Here is a 22,123-nt window from a genome sequence, read left to right on the forward strand (position 1 = left end):
GCTGGGTGTGCCCCACAGAAGCCGCCATCTTGGTACCAACCACCCGAGGTCCACGGTGGGGGAGCACCTTTAATTGGGATGTTTGTGGCTCCCCCCAACACCGCCCCCACCCCACAGGGGAAACACAACCCCCCAGTGCCCCCCGTCCCCGCGCACCCCAAGAAGGAGGCGTGAGCCGGCTGCGTTCGGTCCCGGGCTGTTCTGGGCCCCTCAGAGCTGCGGGCTCAGCCCGGGGGGCGCCGCGAAGTCGCCCCCCAGGAAAGGCCCGGCGGGGGTGGGGGGGAAGGGCAGCAGGTGCCCGGACAGGACGAGCGGCCCGAGGGCGAAGAGCGCGGCCGGGTCCTCGGGGGGGGGCTGGGGGGGCGCGGGGGGGGGGCAGGGGGGGCCCCGCCGAGGTTTCGGGGACCCCCCCGGGGCCGGAGCCCCCCCCTTGGCGCCGCTTCTTGCCCTTGGCCGAGACCTTGCGGTTGCGGGTCTGGATCCCGTCCTTGCGCATCGTCAGCGGGCGGTTCACCTGCGGGAATCGGGGTTCAGGGGGAAATTGGGGTTCACCTGCGGGAATTGGGGTTCAGGGGGAAATTGGGGTTCACCTGCGGGAATCAGGGTTCAGGGGGAGAATTGGGGTTCACCTGCGGGAATCGGGGTTCAGGGGGAATTGGGGTTCAGGGGGAATCGGGGTTCAGAGGGGATTGGGGTTCACCTGCGGGAATCAGGGTTCAGGGGGGATTGGGGTTCAGGGGAATCGGGGTTCACCTGCGGGAATCGGGGTTCAGGGGAATTGGGGTTCACCTGCGGGAATCGGGGTTCAGGGGGAATCGGGGCTCAGGGGAATCAGGGTTCAGGGGGATCGGGGTTCACCTGCGGGAATCGGGGTTCACCTGTGGGAATCGGGGTTCAGGGGAATTGGGGTTCACCTGCAGGAATCGGGGTTCAGGGGAATTGGGGTTCACCTGCGGGAATCGGGGTTCAGGGGGATTGGGGTTCAGGGGGAATCGGGGTTCAGGGGGAATTGGGGTTCAGGGGAATTGGGGTTCACCTGCAGGAATTGGGGTTCAGGGGAATTGGGGTTCAGGGGAATTGGGGTTCACCTGCGGGAATCGGGGTTTACCTGCGGGAATCGGGGTTCAGGGGGAATCGGGGTTCAGGGCGAATCGGGGTTCAGGGGGAGTCGGGGTTCACCTGCGGGAATCGGGGTTCAGGGGGAGTCGGGGTTCAGGGGGAATCAGGGTTCACCTGCGGGAATTGGGGTTCACCTGCAGGAATCGGGGTTCAGGGGAATCGGGGTTCAGGGGAATCGGGGTTCACCTGCGGGAATCGGGGTTCAGGGGAATCGGGGTTCAGGGGGAATCGGGGTTCAGGGGGAATCGGGGTTCACCTGCGGGAATCGGGGTTCAGGGGGGATCGGGGTTCACCTGCGGGAATTGGGGTTCAGGGGAATTGGGGTTCAGGGGGAATCGGGGTTCAGGGGGGATTGGGGTTCAGGGGGAATCGGGGTTCACCTGCGGGAATCGGGGTTCAGGGGGGATCGGGGTTCACCTGCGGGAATTGGGGTTCAGGGGAATTGGGGTTCACCTGCGGGAATCGGGGTTCAGGGGGGGAATCGGGGTTCAAGGGGAATTGGGGTTCACCTGGGGGGCACAAAAAGGGGGGGGGTCCCCAAATCCTCGCGAGGTCCCCAAATCCGAGGGGGGTTCTAAAACTTGGGGGGTTCCCCAAATCCAGGGTGGGTTCCCAAATCCAGGGGAGGGGTCTGGACCACCCCAACCCCATCAGCGATGCACCCCAAAATTCATTCCCACTTGGTTTGGGGCGATTTGGGGACGTTTTGGGGTCCTTTAGGGAGACTTTGGGGATGTTTGGGGATATTTGGGGATATTTAGGGATATTTTGGTGATATTTTGGTGATATTTAAGGATATTTAGGGATATTTAGGGATATTTGGGGATATTTAGGGATATTTTGGTCATATTTAGGGATATTTAGGGATATTTTGGTGATATTTTGGTGATATTGAGGGATGTTTAGGGATATTTGGGGATATTTAGGGTTATTTTGGTGATATTTAGGTGATATTTAGGGATATTTCGGGATATTTAGGGATACTTTAGGGATATTTTGGGGTCCCTCAACCGGTCAGTTTGTAGTAGAGCCCACAGCCGCTGCAGACGCGGTTTGGGGTATTTTGGGGATATTTTAGGGATATTTTTGGGATATTAGGGATATTTTTGGGATACTTTAGGGATACCAGGCGGGGGGTTTGGGTTTGGGGTGTCCTGGCCTTGTTTGGGGCGATTTGGGGACATTTTGGAGTTCTTTAGGGAGACTTTAGGGATGTTTGGGGATATTTTAGGGATATTTTTGGGATATTTTGGGGTGGTTTTGGGGTCCCTCGCCCGGTGCAGTTGCAGGTGTTGCAGATGGGGTTTGGGGTATTTTAGGGATATTTAGGGATATTTTAAGGATATTTTAGGATACTTTAGGGATATTTTGGGGCGGTTTTTGGGGTCCCTCACCCGGTGCATTTGCAGGTGTTGCAGATGGGGTTTGGGGTATTTTAGGGATATTTAGGGATATTTTAAGGATATTTTAAGATACTTTAGGGATATTTTGGGGTGGTTTTGGGGTCCCTCACCCGGTGCAGTTTGTAGTACAGCCCGCAGGCGTTGCAGACGGGGGTTGTGGATATTTTGCTGATATTTAAGGATATTTTGGGATACTTTAGGGATATTTTGGGGCGGTTTTTGGGGTCCCTCACCCGGTGCAGTTTGTAGTACAGCCCGCAGGCGTTGCAGACGGGGTCCCCGCGGGGGCTGCGCCTCCACAGCGTGGTGGTGCTGGTCTGGCAGTTGCTGCAGACGGTGCCGGCGCGTTTGCTCACCAGCTGCCAAAAAATGGGGGGGGGACGTTTGGGGTTCGGTGAACCCAGAGATCTGGGGGGGACTGGGGCGGAGCAGAGAGGGTTTGGAGTGGGTTTGGGGGTGTGAGGAGGGGTTTGGGGGGACTAAAAGGGGATTTGGGGGTGTCAGGAGGGGTTTAGGGTGGATTTGGGGGTGTCAGGAAGGGTTTGGGGTGGGTTTGGGGGTGTCAGGAGGGGTTTGGAGTGGATTTGGGGGTGTGAGGAGGGGTTTGGGGTGGATTTGGGGGTGTAAGGAGGGGTTTGGGGTGGATTTGGGGGTGTAAGGAGGGTGATTTTGGGGTGCCAGGTGTATTTTGGGCATCCCCAGGTGTATTTTAGGGTCCCTGAGGCGATTTCGGGGTTCCCCGGTGGATTTTGGGGTCCCTGAGGTGATTTTGGTGTTCCCTGGAGGATTTGGTGGTCCCTGAAGTGATTTTAAGGTCCCTGAGATGATTTTGTGGTCCCTGAGGCGATTTTGGGGTTCCCCGGGGGATTTGGGGGTCCCTGAGGTGATTTCAGGGGTCCCCGGTGTGTTTTGGGGTCCCTGAGGCGATTTCGGGGCTCCCCGGTGGATTTTGGGGTCCCTGAGGTGATTTTGGAGTCCCTGAGGTGATTTTGGGGTCCCTGAGGCGATTTCGGGGTCCCTGAGGTGATTTTGGGGTCCCTGAGGTGATTTTTGGGGGTCCCTGAGGCGATGTGGGGCTCACCAGGCGCTTCTTGGGGCGGATGAGGGGCCGGTTGTGGCCGTTGAGGCGGTGGTACAGCCCGCAGGCGTTGCACAGGTAGTGCCCGGTGCCGTCCCGGCGCCACAGCGGCGTCGCCGTCGCCCCACAGTTCACACACTCGCGCGCCTCTAAGGGAGGGCACGGACCGGTATGGACTGGTATGGACCGGTATGGACCAGTATGGACCAGTTCAGACCGGTATGGACCAGTATGGACCGGTATGGACCGGTATAAACTGATACGGACCGGTATGGACTGGTATGGACCAGTATAAAGCAGTATAAACCAGTATGGACCAGTACGGACCAGTACGGACCGGTATGAACCAATACGGACCGGTATGGACCGGTATGGACCAGTACGGACCGGTATAAAGCAGTACGGACCACTACAGACTGGTACAGACCAGTATAAACCAGTATAAACCGGTACAGACTGGTATGGACCAGTATGGACCGGTACGGACCAGTATAAACCAGTACGGACCGGTATGAACCGGTATAAACCAGTACGGACCGGTATGGACCAGTACAGACCAGTAAGTACCAGTATGGACCAATACTGACCAGTACAGACTGGTATAAACCAGTACAGACCAGTATGGACCAGTACGGACCAGTACGGACCGGTATGGACCAGTACGGACCAGTACAGACCAGTTCTCCCCAGTCCCTCCCAGTCCCCCCCAGTCCCTCCCAGTTCCCTCTCAGTCCCCCCCACTCCATTCCCAGTATAAACCAGTATAAACCAGCCCCCCCAGTGCATTCATTCCCAGTATAAACCAGTATGAACCAGTGCCCCCAGTCCATTCCCAGTCCATTCCCAGTATAAACCAGTGCCCCCAGTCCATTCCCAGTATAACCCAGTATGAACCAGTGCCCCCAGTCCATTCCCAGTCCATTCCCAGTATAAACCAGCCCCCCCAGTCCGTTCCCAGTATAAACCAGTATGAACCAGTGCCCCCAGTCCGTTCCCAGTATAAACCAGCCCCCCCAGTCCGTTCCCAGTATAAACCAGTATAAACCAGTATGAACCAGCCCCCCCAGTCCATTCCCAGTCCATTCCCAGTATAAACCACTCCCCCCAGCCCATTCCCAGTATAACCCAGTATAAACCAGTGCCCGGTCTCACCGCAGGCGGCTCCGGCGGGCGGCGGGGGGGGTCCGGCGGGGGGGGGGCTGCGGGGGGGCTGCAGCAGCTCCAGGAAGCGGGGGGGCTCCGGGGGGGGAGTGGGCCAGGAGGGACCCCCCAGGGACCCCCCCAGGGACCCCCCCAGGGACCCCCCCAGGGACCCCCCCAGCGACCCCCCCTCAGGCCAGGGCAGCAGCGACAGCCGGCCTGGGGACACGGGGGGACATCAGGGGGGGATTGGGGACATCGGGGACATCGGGGACTTTGGGGACATCGGGGACATTGGGGACATTGGGGACATTGGGGGGATTGGGGGGACATTGGGGACATTGGGGGGATTGGGGACATTGGGGACATTGGGGGGACATTGGGGACAATGGGGACATTGGGGGGATTGGGGACATTGGGGACATTGGGGACATTGGGGACATTGGGGACAGCAATGGGGACATTGGGGACATTGAGGGGACATTGGGGACGTTGGGGACGTTGGGGACATTGGGGATATTGGGGACATTGGGGACATTGGGGACATTGGGGGTGTTGGGGACATTGGGGACATTGGGGACATTGGGGACATTGGGGGCATTGGGGACATTGGGGACATTGGGGGCATTGGGGACATTGGGGGACATTGGGGGCATTGGGGACATTGGGGACATTGGGGGGATTGGGGACATTGTGACACAGGGGTGACACACAGGTGATACAGGAGGTGACACAGGTGATACACAGGTGACAGAGGAGATGACACAGGAGGTGACACAGGTGACACAGGTGACACAGGTGACACACAGGTGACAGAGGAGGTGACACACAGGTGACACAGGGGTGACAGCGGTGACACAGGTGACACACAGAGGTGAGACACAGGAGGTGACACAGAGGTGACACAGGGGTGACACAGGTGACACACAGGTGACACAGGTGCCAGGTGGCAGCGGTACCTGTCGGGGGGTACCCCCCCAGCAGCGCCCCCGCCTCGGGCCCCTCGGGCGCCCCCAGCCCCAGGAGGGCTCCGGACTCCTCCGGGAACGGGGGCGGCACCTCCGGCCCCCCGAGCACCCCGAACTCCATCGGGACCCCAAACCCGCCGGGGGGACCTGCGGGGGCGGGGCAGCACCCCAAAAACCAAAAACCCAAATCAGCACCCCAAAAACCAAATCAGCACCCCAAAAACCCCAAAAACCCACATCAGCACCCCAAAAACCAAATCAGCACCCCAAAACCCAAATCAGCACCCCAAAAACCCAAAAATCTCAAATCAGCACCCCAAAAACCCTGTGGAGAGCCCAGCTCAACACTGCACCCCAAAAACCCCCAAAACCCCAAATCAGCACCCCAAAAACCCCCCAAAACCCTGTGAGACCCCCAAATCTGCACCCCAAAACCCCCTCAATGCCCCCAAATCAGCACCCCAAAAACCCTGTGAGACCCCAAATCTGCACCCCAAAAACCCCTCAATGCCCCCAAATCATCACCCCAAAACCCCTCATTACCCCCAAATCTGCACCCCAAAACCTCGACCCCCTCAGGGCCCCCCCAAACTCTCGGGGTGCCGAATTCGGGATTTGGGGGTCCCCAACCCCTGCGGGTCACAGCCGCACCCCAAAATTCTCCCCAGGGCCCCTGGGGACCCCCAAACCCCAAAATCTCCAAACCCCAAAATCTCCAAACCCCTGGGTACCCCCGAACCCCAAAAAACCCAAACTGGGGACCCCCGAACCCCAAAAAACCCAAAATGGGGGTCCCAAACACCAAAATCCCCAAAGTGGGGACCCACAAAGTCCAAAATCCCCAAACTGTGGACCCCAAAACCCCTGGGGACCCCAAAACTCTGAAATCCCCAAACTGGGGATCCCCCGAACACCAAAAATCCGAAACTGGGGACCCCGAACCCCAAAATTCCCAACCCGGGGACCCCCGAACCCCAAAATCCCCAAACTGGGGGTCCAAAACCCCAAAATCCCCAAACTGGGGATCCCCAAACCCCTGGGTACCCCCAAACCCCAAAATCCCCAAACTGGGGACCCCAAACCCCAAAATCCCCAATCCGGGGATCCCCAAACCCCAAAATCCCCAAACTGGGGACCCCCGAACCCCAAAACCCCCGAACTGGGGGTCCCAAACCCCTGGGTACCCCCGAACGCTGAAATTCCCGAACCGGGGATCCCCGAACCCCAAACTCCCCAACCCAGGGACCCCCAAACCCCAAAATCCCCAAACTGGGGACCCCTAAATCCCTGGGTACCCCCAAACTCTGAAATCCCCAAACTGGGGACCCCAGAACCCCAAAACCCCCAAACTGGGGGTCCCAAACCCCAAAAATTCAAAGCTGGGGGTCCCAAACCCCAAAACCCCCGAACTGAGGCTCCCCCGAACCCCAAACTGGGGGTCCCAAACCCCTGGGGACCCCAAAACGCTGAAATTCCCAAACTGGGGATCCCCCAAACCCCCAAATCCCCAAACTGGAGACCCCAAACCCCAAAATCCCCAACTCGGGGACCCCCAAACCCCAAAATCCCCAAGCTGGGGGTCCCAAACCCCTGGGGACCCCCAAACTCTGAAATCCCCAAACTGGGGATTCCCCCAACCCCAAAATCTCCAGACCCCTGGGGACCCCCCAACCCCAAAACCCCCGAACTGGGGGTCCCAAACCCCAGGGGACCCCAAAACGCTGAAATTCCCAACCCGGGGATCCCCCAAACCCCAAAAATCCCCAAACTGGAGACCCCAAACCCCAAAATCCCCAACCCGGGGACCCCCAAACCCCAAAATCCCCAAACTGGGGACCCCCAAACTCCAAAATCCCCAAACTGAGGCTCCCCCGAACCCCAAAATCCCCAAACTGGGGACCCCAAACCCCCAAATCGCCAAACTGGGGACCCCCAAACCCCAAAATCCCCAACCCGGGGATCCCCCAAACCCCAAAATCCCCAAACTGAGGCTCCCCCGAACCCCAAAATCCCCAAACTGGGGACCCTAAACCCCCAAATCGCCAAACTGGGGACCCCCAAACCCCAAAATCCCCAACCCGGGGATCCCCCAAACCCCAAAATCCCCAAACTGGGGAGCCCCGAACCCCAAAATCCCTAAACTGGGGACCCCCAAACCCCAAACCCCCAAACTGGGGGTCCCAAACCCCTGGGGACCCCAAAACACTGAAATTCCCAACCCGGGGATCCCCAAACCCCAAAATCCCCAAACTGGGGACCCCCGAACCCCAAAATCCCCAACCCGGGGACCGCAAAACTTCAAAATACCCAAACCCCAATCTGGGGGTCCCAAACCCCCGGGGACCCCAAAACTCCAAAATCCCCAAACTAGGGATTCCCCGAACCCCAAAATCCCCAAACTGGGGACCCCAAACCCCAAAATCCCGATTCCGGGTACCCCCAAACCCCCCCGGACCCTCCTCCCCCTCCCCCACCCCCGGGGGGGCCGATTTGGGGTCCCCCCCCCAGACCCCCTGAACCCCAAATCGGGGGGTCCCCTCCCTGTGACACCCCAAAACCCGCGGGGGCTCTGGGGGGGGGGGGCAGAGCTCACCTGGCGCTCCGGGAGCCGCCGCTTTTGGGGGATTTTGGGGGTTTTGGGGAGTTTTGGGGAGTTTTGGGGCGTTCCGGGTTTTGGGGTGCGGGGGGGCGGTAACGGCCCCGGGGCTGCCCGGGGCTGATAAGGCCTTATCAGATTTTGGGGTGCGGCGGTTGGGTTTGGGGGGGCCGGGCGGGGCCGGGGACCCTTATCAGCCCCGGCCAGAGCGGGGGCAGGGCCCGGGCAGGGAGAGCACCCCAAAAACGGGGCTGGAACCCCAAAAAGGGGGAATTGAACCCTAAAAATGGGAATGGAGCCCCAAAAACGGGGCTGGAACCCCAAAATTGGGGCTGGAACACCAAAAATGGGGAATTGAACCCTAAAAATGGGGATGGAACCCTAAAAATGGGGCTGGAATCCCAAAAACGGGGATGGAGCCCCAAAAATGGGGAATGGAGCCCCAAAAATGGGGATGGAGCCCCAAAAACGGGGATGGAGCCCCAAAAATGGGGAATGGAGCCCCAAAAATGGGGAATGGAGCCCCAAAAATGGGAATGGAGCCCCAAAAACGGGGCTGGAACCCGAAAAACGGGGAATTGAACCCTAAAAATGGGGATGGAACCCTAAAAATGGGATGGAACCCCAAAAATGGGAATGGAACCCCAAAAATAAGGATGGAGCCCCAAAAACGGGGCTGGAACCCCAAAAAGGGGGATGGAGCCCCAAAAAGGGGGAATTGAACCCTAAAAAATGGGGCTGGAACCCCAAAAATAGGGAATTGAACCCTAAAAATGGGGCTGGAACCCCAAAAATAGGGAATTGAACCCTAAAAATGGGAATGGAACCCCAAAAACGGGGATGGAGCCCCAAAAATGGGGCTGGAACCCCAAAAACGGGGATGGAACCCCAAAAATGGGGAATTGAACCCTAAAAATGGGGAATTGGACCCTAAAAATGGGAATGGAGCCCCAAAAATGGGGATGGAGCCCCAAAAACGGGGAATTGAACCCTAAAAATGGGAATGGAGCCCCTAAAAATGGGAATGGAGCCCCAAATTCTACACTGACACCCCAAAAATGCAGAATGGAACCCTAAAAATAGGAATGGAACCCCCAAAATAGGACTAGAACCCCAAAAATGGGAACGGAACCCCAAAAATGGGGAATGGAACCCCAAAAATGTGGACTGGAACCCCAAAAATGGGGAATGGAACCCTAAAAATGTGGACTGGAACCCCAAAAATGGGGAATGGAACCCCAAAAATGTGAATGGAACCCCAAATTCAGGAGTGGCACCCCAAAATTGGGAGTAGCCCCCCAAATTCAGGACTTTTGGCCCAAATCCGGCGCCTGACACCCCAAATTTCACCCCAATTTTGGGCCCTGACACCCCAAATTTCAGCCCAATTTCGGGCCCTGACACCCCAAATTTGAGGGATTTTGGCCCTCAGGATCTTCCGGCCCCAAATTGAACATTTTCAGCTGGAAATTCGCAATTTTCAGTCCAAAATTCATTTTTTTTCTGCACCGAACCCGGAGATTGGAACGGGAAATTTGGGATTTTTAGGCCTCCAAATACCCAGAGAAAAACAGGAAAAAAGCACCAGGAGCCCCAAAAATTGAGATTTTGAGGGAAAAAATGGATTTGAGGCTAAAATTTGCCCGTTTTGGCCCCAAAGTTGGGTTTTCTGCAGGGAATTTGAGGCTCTCAAGTCAAAATTCGGGATTTTCAGCCTCAAATTCACTTTTTTCAGCAGCAAAATGGGGATTTTGAGCCCAAAATTGGATATTTTTAGGCCTCGATATACCCAAAAAAGAGAATTTTTGAGGGGAAAATGGAGTTGTTGAACCACAAATTTTGAATTTCAGGGTAAAATTCAGGGTTTTCAACCTAAGATTGGAGATCTTTGGACCAAAGTTTAGGGTTTTCAGCCCAAAATTTGAGGTTTTGGGGTAAAATTCAGCATTTTCGGGCAAAGTTTGGGATTTTCAGCCTGAAATTCACCATTTTTGTCTCAGAACGGGGATTTTTTCAGTTAAAATTTTAATTTTTTTGGCAAAAAACTTGGGGAATTTCAGCCCCAAAATTTACATTTATAGGACAGAAAATTGGGGTTCTCTGAATCCCAAATCTGGGTGGTTTAACGCTGAAATCATCACTTTTGCCCAAAATTGCAAAATTCAGTCCCAAATTGGGGCTTTCAGACACCGAACAGAGAATTTGGATGTTAATGACACGACTTGGATATTTTTTTTTTGGTCCAAAATTCTGATTTTTGGGACCAAAATCAGTCTTTTTATTCCAAATTTGGCATTTTCAGCCCAAAAACTGGAGATTTTCAGCCCAAAAATTGGAATTTTCAGCCTGGAATTTCAATGATCAACCCCAAAAATTGGATGATTCACCTCAAAATCACAAATTTCAACCCAAAATTGGCAACCTTTACACAAACTTAAGACTTGTAACCCATTATTATATAAATTAAAAAAAATATTTTAATTTAGATTTTTTTTTTAATTATGTACATTTTTTTAGTAAGGAAAAGCTGAACATTTTCACTCTAAAACGTGAATTTCGCAGCCTAAAATTGGGGATTTTTTACACAAAAATCAGGAATTTCCACCCAAACCCGGGAGATTTTCAGCCCCAAATTTCCAACGCCCAAAATTCAGATTTTTTTTGTCCTCTCGCCGCCGTTTTGGGCTCAAATCCGGCGGTTTTGGCCCCAAACTTGGGGGGGGGGGGAAATCTGGGGGGTCCCCAAATTTGGGGAGGGGTCCCAGGGACCTGCAGGGACTCCTCGGGGACCCCCAAAATTGGGAGGGGGCAACAGTGGGGGGGGGAAGTGGGGGGTCCCCAGGGGGTCCCAAATTTGGGGGGGTCAGTGGGGGTCCCTAAATTTGGGGAGGGGTCGCAGGGCCTCGGGGGGGGTCAGTGGGGGCCCCCTAATTTGGGGGGGTCAGGGGGGGGTCCAGTAGGGGGTCCCAAATTTGGGGGGGTCAGTGGGGGTCCCCAATTTGGGGAGGGGTCGCAGGGCCCGGGGGGGGGGTCAGTGGGGGTCGGGGGGGTCAGTGGGGGTCCCCCAATTTGGGGGGGGGCAGTGGGGGTCCCCAATCGGGGAGGGGTCTCAGGGCCCCGCGGGGGGGTCAGGGGGGGTCCCTCAGGGGGTCCCAAATTTGGGGGGGTCAGTGGGGGTCCCCCAGGCTGGGGAGGGGTCACAGAGCCCCGGGGGGGTCCCCAAATTCGGGGAGGGGGCGCAGGGCCCCGCGGGGGGGTCAGAGGGGGTCAGGGGGGGTCGGGGGGGGTCAGTGGGGGTCCCCCAGGTTAGGGGGGGTCAGGGGGGGTCCCCAATTCGGGGAGGGGTCTCAGGGCCCCGCGGGGGGGTCACTGGGGGTCCCCAATTCGGGGAGGGGTCTCAGGGCCCCGCGGGGGGTCCCCAATTCGGGGAGGGGTCTCAGGGCCCCGCGGGGGGGCAGCTCCAGCGCCCTCTCCAGGCTGAAGTTGGGGCTCCGCCGGGACCCCCCCGGGGCTGGGGGGGGGCTCAGCTCCTGCGGCCCGAAGAAGAAGGGGTGCAGCAGGGCCTGGGGGGAGGGGCAGGGTCACCCCAAAACCGGGGGGCGGGACCCCCAAAAACCCACCCGGGAACCCCAAAAACACACCCGGGACCCCCAAAAACACACCCGGGACCCCCCAAAAACCCACCCGGGACCCCCCAAACCCACCCGGGACCCCCAAATACCCACCCGGGACCCCCAAAAACCCACCCGGGACCCCCAAATACCCACCTGGGACCCCCAAATACCTACCCGGGACCCCCAAATACCCACCCGGGACCCCCCAAACCCAACCAGGACCCCCCAAACCCACCTGGGACCCCCAAACCCAACTGGGACCCCCCAAACCCAACTGGGATCCCCCAAACCCAACTGGGACCCCCCCAAACCCAGTTCCCCCAGTTCCCTCCCAGTCCCTCCCAGTCCCTCCCAGTCCCTCCCAGCCCCCCCAGTTCCCAGTTCCCAGTTCCCAGTTCCCAGTTCCCATTCCCAGTTCCGTTCCCAGTTCCCAGTTCCCATTCCCAGTCCCCCCAGTCCCGTTCCCAGTTCCCAGTTCCCATTCCCATTCCCAGTTCCCGTTCCCAGTTCCCATTCCCAGTTCCCAGTTCCCATTCCCGTTCCCAGTTCCCATTCCCAGTTCCCCTTCCCAGTTCCAGTCCCCATTCCCAGTCCCCCCAGTTCCTGTTCCCAGTCCCTCCCAGTCCCCCCAGTCCCCATTCCCAGTCCCCCCAGTATCCCCAGTCCCATTCCCAGTTCCCGCCTGCTGCGCTCGGGGCCGCATTCCGGGGCAGTAATGCAGCAGCCGCTGCAGCAGGTCCAGTGCAGCCGCGTCTGCCCCCGGCACCAACAGCTGCAGCGGCGGCGGCGCCCGCGGCCGGAACCGCAGCTTGGGGAAATCCGGCAGCTCCGCCAGCTCCTGCGGAACCAGTATAAACCAGTATAAACCAGTATGGACCAGTATAAACCAGTATGGACCAGTATGGACCGGTATAAACCACTATAAACCAGTATAGAGCACTATAAACCAGTATAAACCAGTATGGAACCGCGGCCGGAACCGCAGCTTGGGGAAATCCGGCAGCTCCGCCAGCTCCTGGGGGCACAGAAACCAGTATGGACCAGTATAAACCAGTATGGACCAGTATAAACCACTATGGACCACTATAGACCAGTATGGACCAGTATAAACCAGTATGGAACCGCGGCCGGAACCGCAGCTTGGGGAAGTCCGGCAGCTCCGCCAGCTCCTGCGGAAACCAGTATGGACCAGTATGGACCAGTATGGACCAGTATAAACCACTATAAACCAGTATAAACCACTATAGACCAGTATGGACCAGTATAAACCAGTATGGAACCGCGGCCGGAACCGCAGCTTGGGGAAATCCGGCAGCTCCGCCAGCTCCTGCGGAAACCAGTATAAACCAGTATAAACCAGTATGGACCAGTATGGACCAGTACGGACCAGTATAAACCAGTATGGACCAGTATGGACCAGTATAAACCAGTATAAACCGCTATAAATCAGTATAGACCACTATAAACCAGTATGGAACTGCGGCTGGAACCGCAGCTTGGGGAAATCCGGCAGCTTCGCCAGCTCCTGGGGAACCAGTATGGACCAGTATAAACCAGTACGGACCAGTATGGACCAATATGGACCACTATAGACCAGTATAAACCAGTATGGACCAGTACGGACCAGTACAGACCACTATAAACCAGTATAGACCAGTATGGACCAGTATGGACCAGTATAAACCAGTATGGACCAGTATAGACCAGTATAGACCAGTATGGACCAGTATAGACTACTATAAACCAGTATGGACCAGTATAGACCAGTATGGACCAGTATAAACCAGTATAAACCAGTATGGACCACTATGAACCAGTATAAACCACTATAAACCAGTATAAACCAGTATGGACCAGTATGGACTATCATAAATCAGTATGGGCTGCTGTGGACCAGTATGGACCAGTATAAACCAGTGCTCCCAGTCCCTCCCAGTTTCCCCCAGTCCGTCCTAGTGCTCCCAGTTTGGTTTCAGGCTGTTCCCAGTCCCTCCCAGTTCACTCCCAGTTTCCCCCAGTCTCTCCCAGTCTCCCCAGTCCCTCCCAGTTCCCTCCCAGTTTATCCCAGTTCCCTCCCAGTGCTCCCAGTTTGGTTTCCGGCTGTTCCCAGTTTATCCCAGTTCCCCCCCCAGTTCCCCCCCCAGTTCCCCCCAGTTCCCCCAGTCCCTCCCAGTGCTCCCAGTTTGGTTTCAGGCTGTTCCCAGTCCCTCCCAGTTCTCCCCCAGTCCCTCCCAGTCCGTCCCAGTTCCCCCAGTACCGGCCAGTCGCGGGCCCGGGGCGTTCCCAGCGCGCTCAGCACGCGGCAGAGCTGCTCCAGGTCGGTGTCACCGGGAAACAGCGGCGCGAGCGTGATCAGCTCCCCCAGGATACAGCCCGCGGCCCTGGGACCCCAAAATTCACTGATTGTACCCCAAAATCACTGATTGTACCCCAAAATCACAGCAGCTCCCCCAGGATACACCCGGCAGCCCTGGGGGTACCCCAAAATCACTGATTGTACCCCAAAATTCACTGATTGTACCCCAAAAATCACAGCAGCTCCCCCAGGATACACCCGGCGGCCCTGGGACACCCCAAAATTCACTGATTGTACCCCAAAATCTGAGCTGGGTACCCCAAAAATGAGAGATTGTACCCCAAAATCACAGCAGCTCCCCCAGGATACAGCCCGCAGCCCTGGGGGACCCCAAAATTCACTGATTGTACCCCAAAATTACTGCTGGGGTACCCCAAAATCACAGCAGCTCCCCCAGGATACAGCCCGCGGCCCTGGGGTACCCCAAAAATCACTGATTGTACCCCAAAAATAAGAGATTGTACCCCAAAAATGAGAGATTGTACCCCAAAAATCACTGATTGTACCCCAAAATTACAGCTGGGGTACCCCAAAAATCACAGCAGCTCCCCGAGGATACAGCCGGCAGCCCTGGGGGACCCCAAAATTCACTGATTGTACCCCAAAAATCAGAGATTGTACCCCAAAAACAGGGCTGGGGTACCCCAAAAATCACAGATTGTACCCCAAAATCACAGCAGCTCCCCGAGGATACAGCCCGCGGCCCTGGAACCCCAAAATCTGAGATTGTACCCCAAAAATCACAGATTGTACCCCAAAAATCACAGATTGTACCCCAAAAATTACTGATGGGTACCCCAAAAATCACAGATTGTACCCCAAAATCTGAGCTGGGGTACCCCAAAAATCAGAGATTGTACCCCAAAATCACTGATGGGGTACCCCAAAAATGAGAGATTGTACCCCAAAAATGAGAGATTGTACCCCAAAAATCACAGCAGCTCCCCGAGGATGCAGCCCGCGGCCCTGGGACCCCAAAAATCAGAGATTGTACCCCAAAAATAACAGATTGTACCCCAAAAATCAGAGATTGTACCCCAAAAATAACAGATTGTACCCCAAAAATCAGAGATTGTACCCCAAAATCTGACCTGGGGTACCCCAAAAATGAGAGATTGTACCCCAAAAATGAGAGATTGTACCCCAAAAATCACAGATTGTACCCCAAAAACACAGCTGGGGTACCCCAAAATCACAGGAGCTCCCCGAGGATACAGCCCGCGGCCCTGGGGGACCCCAAAATTACAGATTGTACCCCAAAAATCACTGATTGTACCCCAAAAATCACAGCAGCTCCCCCAGGATACAGCCGGCGGCCCTGGCACCCCCAAAAATCACTGATTGTACCCCAAAATCACAGCAGCTCCCCCAGGATACAGCCCGCGGCCCTGGGGGACCCCAAAATTCACTGATTGTTCCCCAAAATCTGAGCTGGGGTACCCCAAAAATCACAGCAGCTCCCCCAGGATACAGCCGGCAGCCCTGGGAACCCCAAAATCTGAGATTGTACCCCAAAATCTGACCTGGGGTACCCCAAAATTACAGCAGCTCCCCGAGGATACAGCCCGCGGCCCTGGGACCCCAAAAATGAGAGATTGTACCCCAAAATCACAGCAGCTCCCCCAGGATACAACCGGCAGCCCTGGGGGACCCCAAAAGTACAGATTGTACCCCAAAAATCACAGCAGCTCCCCGAGGATACACCCGGCAGCCCTGGGGGACCCCAAAATCCACTGATTGTACCCCAAAATCACTGATTGTACCCCAAAAATCACAGCAGCTCCCCGAGGATGCAGCCCGCGGCCCTGGCACCCCAAAAACACAGATGGGTACCCCAAAAATCACAGTGGTACCCCCAATCACGGGGGGACCCCGAAATCCCAGGGGATCCCCGAAAACCCATCAAGGGACCCCAAAATCCCAGCGGGACACCCCAAAATTCCTGGGGGACACCCCAAATCCCAGGGGGACACCCCAAATCCAAGGGGGGACACCCCAAAATCCTGGGGAGACACCCCAAAATCCGAGGGGGGACGCCAAAATCACATCGAGGGACCCCAAAATTGCAGAGGGATCCCTGAAATCCCAGTGGGACACCCCCAAAATTCCAGGGGAACACCCCAAAATTCAGTGGGACACCCCAAAAAAACATGGGGAACCCCCCAAAAAATTCAGGGGACACCCCAAAACCCTGGGGGGACACCCCAAAATTCCAGGGGAACACCCAAAATTCCAGGGGAACACCCGAAAATTCAGTGGGACACCCCAAAATCCCAGGGGGGATACCCCAAAATCCCAGGGGGACCCCAAAATCACATCGAGGGACTCCAAAATTGCAGAGCGATTTCCCAAAATCCCGGGGAGACACCCCAAAATCCGAGGGGAGACCCCAAAATCCCAGCGGGACACCCCAAAATCCCAGGGGAACACCCAAAATTCCAGGGGGAACACCCTAAAAAATTCAGTGGAATACCCCAAAATTCAGTGGAACACCCCAAAATTCAGTGGGACACCCCAAAAAAACATGGGGAACCCCCCAAAAAATTCAGGGGACACCCCAAAAACCCAGGGGAACACCCCAAAATTCAGGGGGAGACCCCAAAACCCGGGGGGACACCCCAAAATCCCATTGGGGACACCCCAAAACCATGGGGGACACCCCAAAATCCGGGGGGACCCCCCAAAAACGAGCACCCACCACAAATCCACGCCCTCGTCGTAGCGCCGGGCGCCGTAGAGCAGCTCGGGGGCGCGGTACCACCTGGAAAAGGGGGGTCGGGGGGGGTCCCTCGGGATTTGGGGGGACCCCCCGGCCCGGCCCGGGGGGGGACACCCCAAAATCCGGTACCTGGTGGCCACCTGGTGGCTGTAGGGGCGCCCCGGGGTGGGGCTGAGCAGCCGCGCCAGCCCAAAATCCGCCAGCTTGAGGCGCCCGGCGCTGTCCAGCAGCAGGTTGGCGGGTTTCAGGTCCTGCACCCCAAAATCGGGCTCGGGGGGGACCCCAAAAACTCGGGGTACCCCCCCCGGGGCTCCCCAGGTCAGAGACACCCCCAGAACGCGGCGCCCCCCTCGATTTTGGGGTGCACTCAACACCCACGGCACCCCCACCCTGCAGATATTGGGGTTCCCCCACAGGTGCCCGCCCAGGTTTTGGGGTCCCCAATCCCAAATTTTGGGGTCCCCACCCCGGTTTTGGGGTCCCCACCCCGGTTTTGGGGTCCCCAATCCCAAATTTTGGAGTCCCCAATCCCATCTTCGGGGTGCCCAGTCCCATTTTTGGGGTCCCCCATCCCATTTTTAGGGTCCCCAATCCCATTTTCGAGGTCCCCAATCCCATTTTTGGTGTCCCAAATCCCATTTTTGGGTCCCCACTCCCGGTTTTCGGTGTCTCCAATCCCATTTTCGGGGTCCCCAATCCCATTTTTGGGGTCCCCCATCCCCCCGCAGTTTGAGGCGCCCGGCGCTGTCCAGCAGCAGGTTGGCGGGTTTCAGGTCCTGCACCCCAAAATCCGGCCCGGCTCGGGGAGACCCCAAAAACTCGGGGTACCCCCCCCGGGGCTCCCCAGGTCAGCGACACCCCCAGAACGCGGCGCCCCCCTCGATTTTGGGGTGCGCTCAACACCCGGGGCACCCCCCCTGCAGATATTGGGGTTCCCCCCAGGTGACCGCCCCGGTTTTGGGGTCCCCACCCCGGTTTTCGGGTCCATACTCCCATTTTTGGGGTCCTCCACCCCGGTTTTGGGGTCCCCAATCCCAAATTTTGGGGTCCCCAATCCCATTTTTGGGATCCCCACTCCTGTTTTCGGGGTCCCCTATCCCATTTTTGGGGTCCCCACTCCCATTTTTGGGGACCCCACTCCCATATTTTGGTCCCCAGTCCCGTTTTTGGGATCCCCCACCCCGGTTTTGGGGAACCCCACCCCGGTTTTAGGGTCCCCAATCCCATTTTTGGGGTCCCCACTCCCATTTTTTGCATCTCAAATCCCATTTTTAGGGTACCCAATCCCAAATTTTGGGGTCCCCACTCCCGGTTTTGGGGTCCCTCATCCCATTTTTGAGATCCCTTATCCCATTTTTGGGGTCCCCAATCCCATTTTTGAGGTTTCCAATCCCATTTTTGAGGTCCCCAATCCCATTTTTGGGGTCCCCAATCCCATTTTTGAGGTCCCCAATCCCATTTTTGGGGTCCCCAATCCCATTTTTGGGGTCCCCCATCCCCCCGCAGTTTGAGGCGCCCGGCGCTGTCCAGCAGCAGGTTGGCGGGTTTCAGGTCCTGCACCCCAAAATCCGCCTCGGCTCGGGGGGGACCCCAAAAACTCGGGGTACCCCCCCGGGGCTCCCCAGGTCAGTGACACCCCCAGAACGCGGCGCCCACCTCGATTTTGGGGCGCGCTCAACACCCGGGCACCCCCCCCTGCAGATATTGGGGTCCCACCACAGGTCCTCACCCCGGTTTTGGGGTCCCCAATCCCAAATTTTGGGGTCCCCACTCCCATTTTTGGGATCCCCACTCCTGTTTTCGGGGTCCCCTATCCCATTTTTGGGGTCCCCACTCCCATTTTTGGGGACCCCACTCCCCTATTTTGGTCCCCAGTCCTGTTTTTGGGATCCCCCACCCCGGTTTTGGGGAACCCCACCCCGGTTTTAGGGTCCCCAATCCCATTTTCGGGGTCCCCAATCCCATTTTTGGTGTCCCAAATCCCATTTTTGGGGTCCCCACTCCCATTTTTGGGGTCCCCACTCCCGGTTTTGGGGTCCCTTATCCCATTTTGGGGGTCCTCAGTCCCATTTTTGACATCTCCAATCCCATTTCTGGTGTCCCCTATCCCATTTTCCAGTTCTCCAATCCCATTTTTGGTGTCCCCAATCCAATTTTTGAGGTCCCTTATCCCATTTTTGGGGTCCCCACTCCCATTTTCGGGGTCCCTTATCCCATTTTTGGGGTCCCCAATCCCATTTTTGGTGTCCCCAAACCCATTTTTGGGGTCCCCAATCCCAATTTCGGGGTCCCTTATCCCATTTTTGGGGTCCCCAATCCCATTTTTGACATCCCCAATCCCATTTTAGGCTCACCCGGTGCAGCAGGCGCTGCCCGTGCAGGTGGCCCAGCCCCCCCATTTTTGGGGTCCTTTATCCCATTTTTGAGGTCCCCAATCCCATTTTTGGCATCCCCAATCCCATTTTTTGTGTCCCCAATCCCATTTTTGGCATCCCCAATCCCATTTTCGGGTTCCCTTATCCCATTTTCGGGGTCCCCAATCCCATTTTTGGTGTCCCCAATCCCATTTTCGGGGTCCCCAATCCCATTTTTGACATCCCCAATCCCATTTTCGGGGTCCCCAATCCCATTTTCGGGGTCCCCAATCCCATTTTTGACATCCCCAATCCCATTTTCGGGGTCCCCAATCCCATTTTTGGGGTCCCCAATCCCATTTTTGACATCCCCACTCCCATTTCAGGCTCACCCTGTGCAGCAGGCGCTGCCCGTGCAGGTGGCCCAGCCCCCGCAGGGTCATGGCCAGCAGCGCCCGCACCCGGGCCGGGGGCAGCGGGGCGGGGGCCGCCCGCAGGAGCCCCCCGAGATCCGCCACCAGCAGCTCCAGAGCCAAAACCACCGCCGGGCCCTGCGCAAAGGCGGCGCGGAGCCGGATCACCTGCGGGGACAGAGGGGACAGTGAGGGGACATCAGCGGGGATATCAGTGGGGACATCAGTGGGGACAGCGGGGACAGAATGAGGACAGCGGGAATGGAGCCGGATCACCTGCGGGGACAGCGGGGACAGGGAGGGGACAGCAAGGGGACGTCAGTGGGGATAGTGGGGACAGAGCAGGGACAGAGCGGGGACAGAGCGGGGATAGAGCGGGGACAGCCCTGGGGACAGCGGGGACAGCCCTGGGGACAGCGGGGACAGCCCTGGGGACAGAGAGGGGACAGAGAGGGGACAGAGCGGGGACAGAGCGGGGACAGAGAGGGGACAGAGCGGGGACAGAGCGGGGACAGAGTGGGGATAGAGCGGGGACATCAGTGGGGACAGCGAGGGGACAGCGGGGACAGAATGAGGACAGCGGGAATGGAGCCGAATCACCTGCGGGGACAGCGGGGACAGCGGGGACATCAGCGGGGACAGAGCGGGGACAGCAGGGAGGACACTGGGGACGCAGCGGGGACACGGGGAATGCCGGGGACAGCAGGGACAGTGGCACCTGGGGGGACACCGGGGACGGTGACACCGGGAGCCGGCCCAGGTGGGGGAGGGGACAGCGGGGGGTCACGGGGACACCGGAACTGGGGGGGGACACGGGGAAATGGGGCAGGAATGGGGGGGGGGGACCCGCAATAGGGGGGGAACCCTGAAATGGGGGGGGGCGGGAGGATGGGGGCGTCACTGGGGATTTGGGGGGACTGGGAGCACTGGGAGCACTGGGGGCACTGGGGGCACTGGGAGGGACTGGGAGCACTGGGAGCCAAACAGGGAGCACTGGGAGCACTGGGAGCACTGGGAGCCAAACTGGGAGCACTGGGAGCCAAACTGGGAGCCAAACTGGGAGCACTGGGAGCCATACTGGGAGCACTGGGAGCCAAACTGGGAGCACTGGGAGGGACTGGGAGCACTGGGAGCACTGGGAGCACTGGGAGGGACTGGGAGCACTGGGAGCACTGGGAGGGACTGGGAGGGACTGGGAGGGACTGGGAGCACTGGGAGCCAAACTGGGAGCACTGGGAGGGACTGGGAGCACTGGGAGCACTGGGAGCACTGGGAGGGACTGGGAGCACTGGGAGCACTGGGAGCACTGGGAGGGACTGGGAGGGACTGGGAGGGACTGGGAGCACTGGGAGCCAAACTGGGAGCCAAACTGGGAGCACTGGGAGCCAAACTGGGAGCACTGGGAGCACTGGGAGCCAAACTGGGAGCACTGGGAGCACTGGGAGCCAAACTGGGAGGGACTGGGAGCACTGGGAGGGCACTGGGAGCACTGGGAGCACTGGGAGCCAAACTGGGAGCACTGGGAGCCAAACTGGGAGCACTGGGAGCACTGGGAGCCAAACTGGGAGCACTGGGAGCACCGGGACTCGCTCACTCACGTTCGGGTGCGCCTCCATCTCCCTCAGGGCTTTGATCTCCCTCAGGGTCTGCAGGGGCAGCCCCTCCTCGGGCCGCCGCAGCGGCACCTTCTTCAGCGCCACCAGCTCCCCGGTCTGGGGGCACAGCGGGCGCTCAGCGGGGCCCCGCGGCCCCGGTGCCGCCCCCCGGTCCCCGCCGCACCTGCCGGTGCTTGGCCCGGTACACGACGCCGTGCGCGCCCTCCCCGATGCGGCCCAGCACCATGTACTGCTCCATCCCGCCGGGCGCGGTCCGCCACCGGCCCACAGTGCCCCGCGCCGCCCGCCGCGCCGGGCTGCCATGGCAACAGGCCCCGCCCCTGGCAACAGCCAATCGGCACCCGCGACTCGCGACTAGGCCCCGCCCCTAGCAACAATCACCATGGCAATAGGCCACGCCCCTAGCAACAGCCCCCGCAACAGCCAATCGACACCCGCGTTTCCCGACTAGCCCCCGCCCCTAGCAACGATCACCCTGGCAACAGGCCACGCCCCCGGCAGCCCCAGCAACGCGGGTTATGGCACGGCAACGAGGCCGCGCCCCTAGCAACGATCACCCTGGTAACAAGCCCCGCCCCTAGCAACAGCCCCCGCGCAACAGCCAATCGCCACCCGCTCCGCGCAACTAGCCCCCGCCCCTAGCAACTACCACCCTGGCAACAGGCCACGCCCCCGGCAGCCCTAGCAACATGGGTCACGGCACAGCAACGAGCTCACGCCCATAGCAACATAGCCACGCCCCTTAGC

At 58.2% G+C, this 22,123-nt stretch overlaps 2 protein-coding genes across 2 annotated transcripts; both read right to left on the bottom strand.

Moving 5' to 3' along the window:
- Window positions 1–184: 184 nt before the first annotated feature.
- Window positions 185–5,893, bottom strand: GATA1 (GATA binding protein 1). The gene is given in 6 exon segments (XM_072920329.1): window positions 185–375; window positions 377–514; window positions 2,756–2,881; window positions 3,604–3,749; window positions 4,753–4,959; window positions 5,700–5,893. Coding segments are annotated over 6 exon segments (912 nt in total). The 5' UTR covers window positions 5,830–5,893; the 3' UTR covers window positions 185–210.
- Window positions 5,894–11,651: 5,758 nt separating this feature from the next.
- Window positions 11,652–21,697, bottom strand: CDK20 (cyclin dependent kinase 20). The gene is made up of 8 exons (XM_072920211.1): window positions 21,540–21,697; window positions 21,359–21,472; window positions 19,740–19,928; window positions 17,123–17,244; window positions 16,973–17,035; window positions 14,176–14,299; window positions 12,601–12,756; window positions 11,652–11,867 (listed from the first exon to the last, which is right to left on the bottom strand). The coding sequence occupies exons 1-8, from the start codon at window positions 21,612–21,614 to the stop codon at window positions 11,652–11,654; spliced, it is 1,059 nt and encodes a 352-aa protein (XP_072776312.1). The 5' UTR covers window positions 21,615–21,697.
- Between the last annotated feature and the right edge of the window lie 426 nt (window positions 21,698–22,123).

Source organism: Taeniopygia guttata, chromosome 31 (genome assembly GCF_048771995.1).
Source record: "Taeniopygia guttata chromosome 31, bTaeGut7.mat, whole genome shotgun sequence".
NCBI classification, from domain to species: Eukaryota; Metazoa; Chordata; class Aves; order Passeriformes; family Estrildidae; genus Taeniopygia; species Taeniopygia guttata.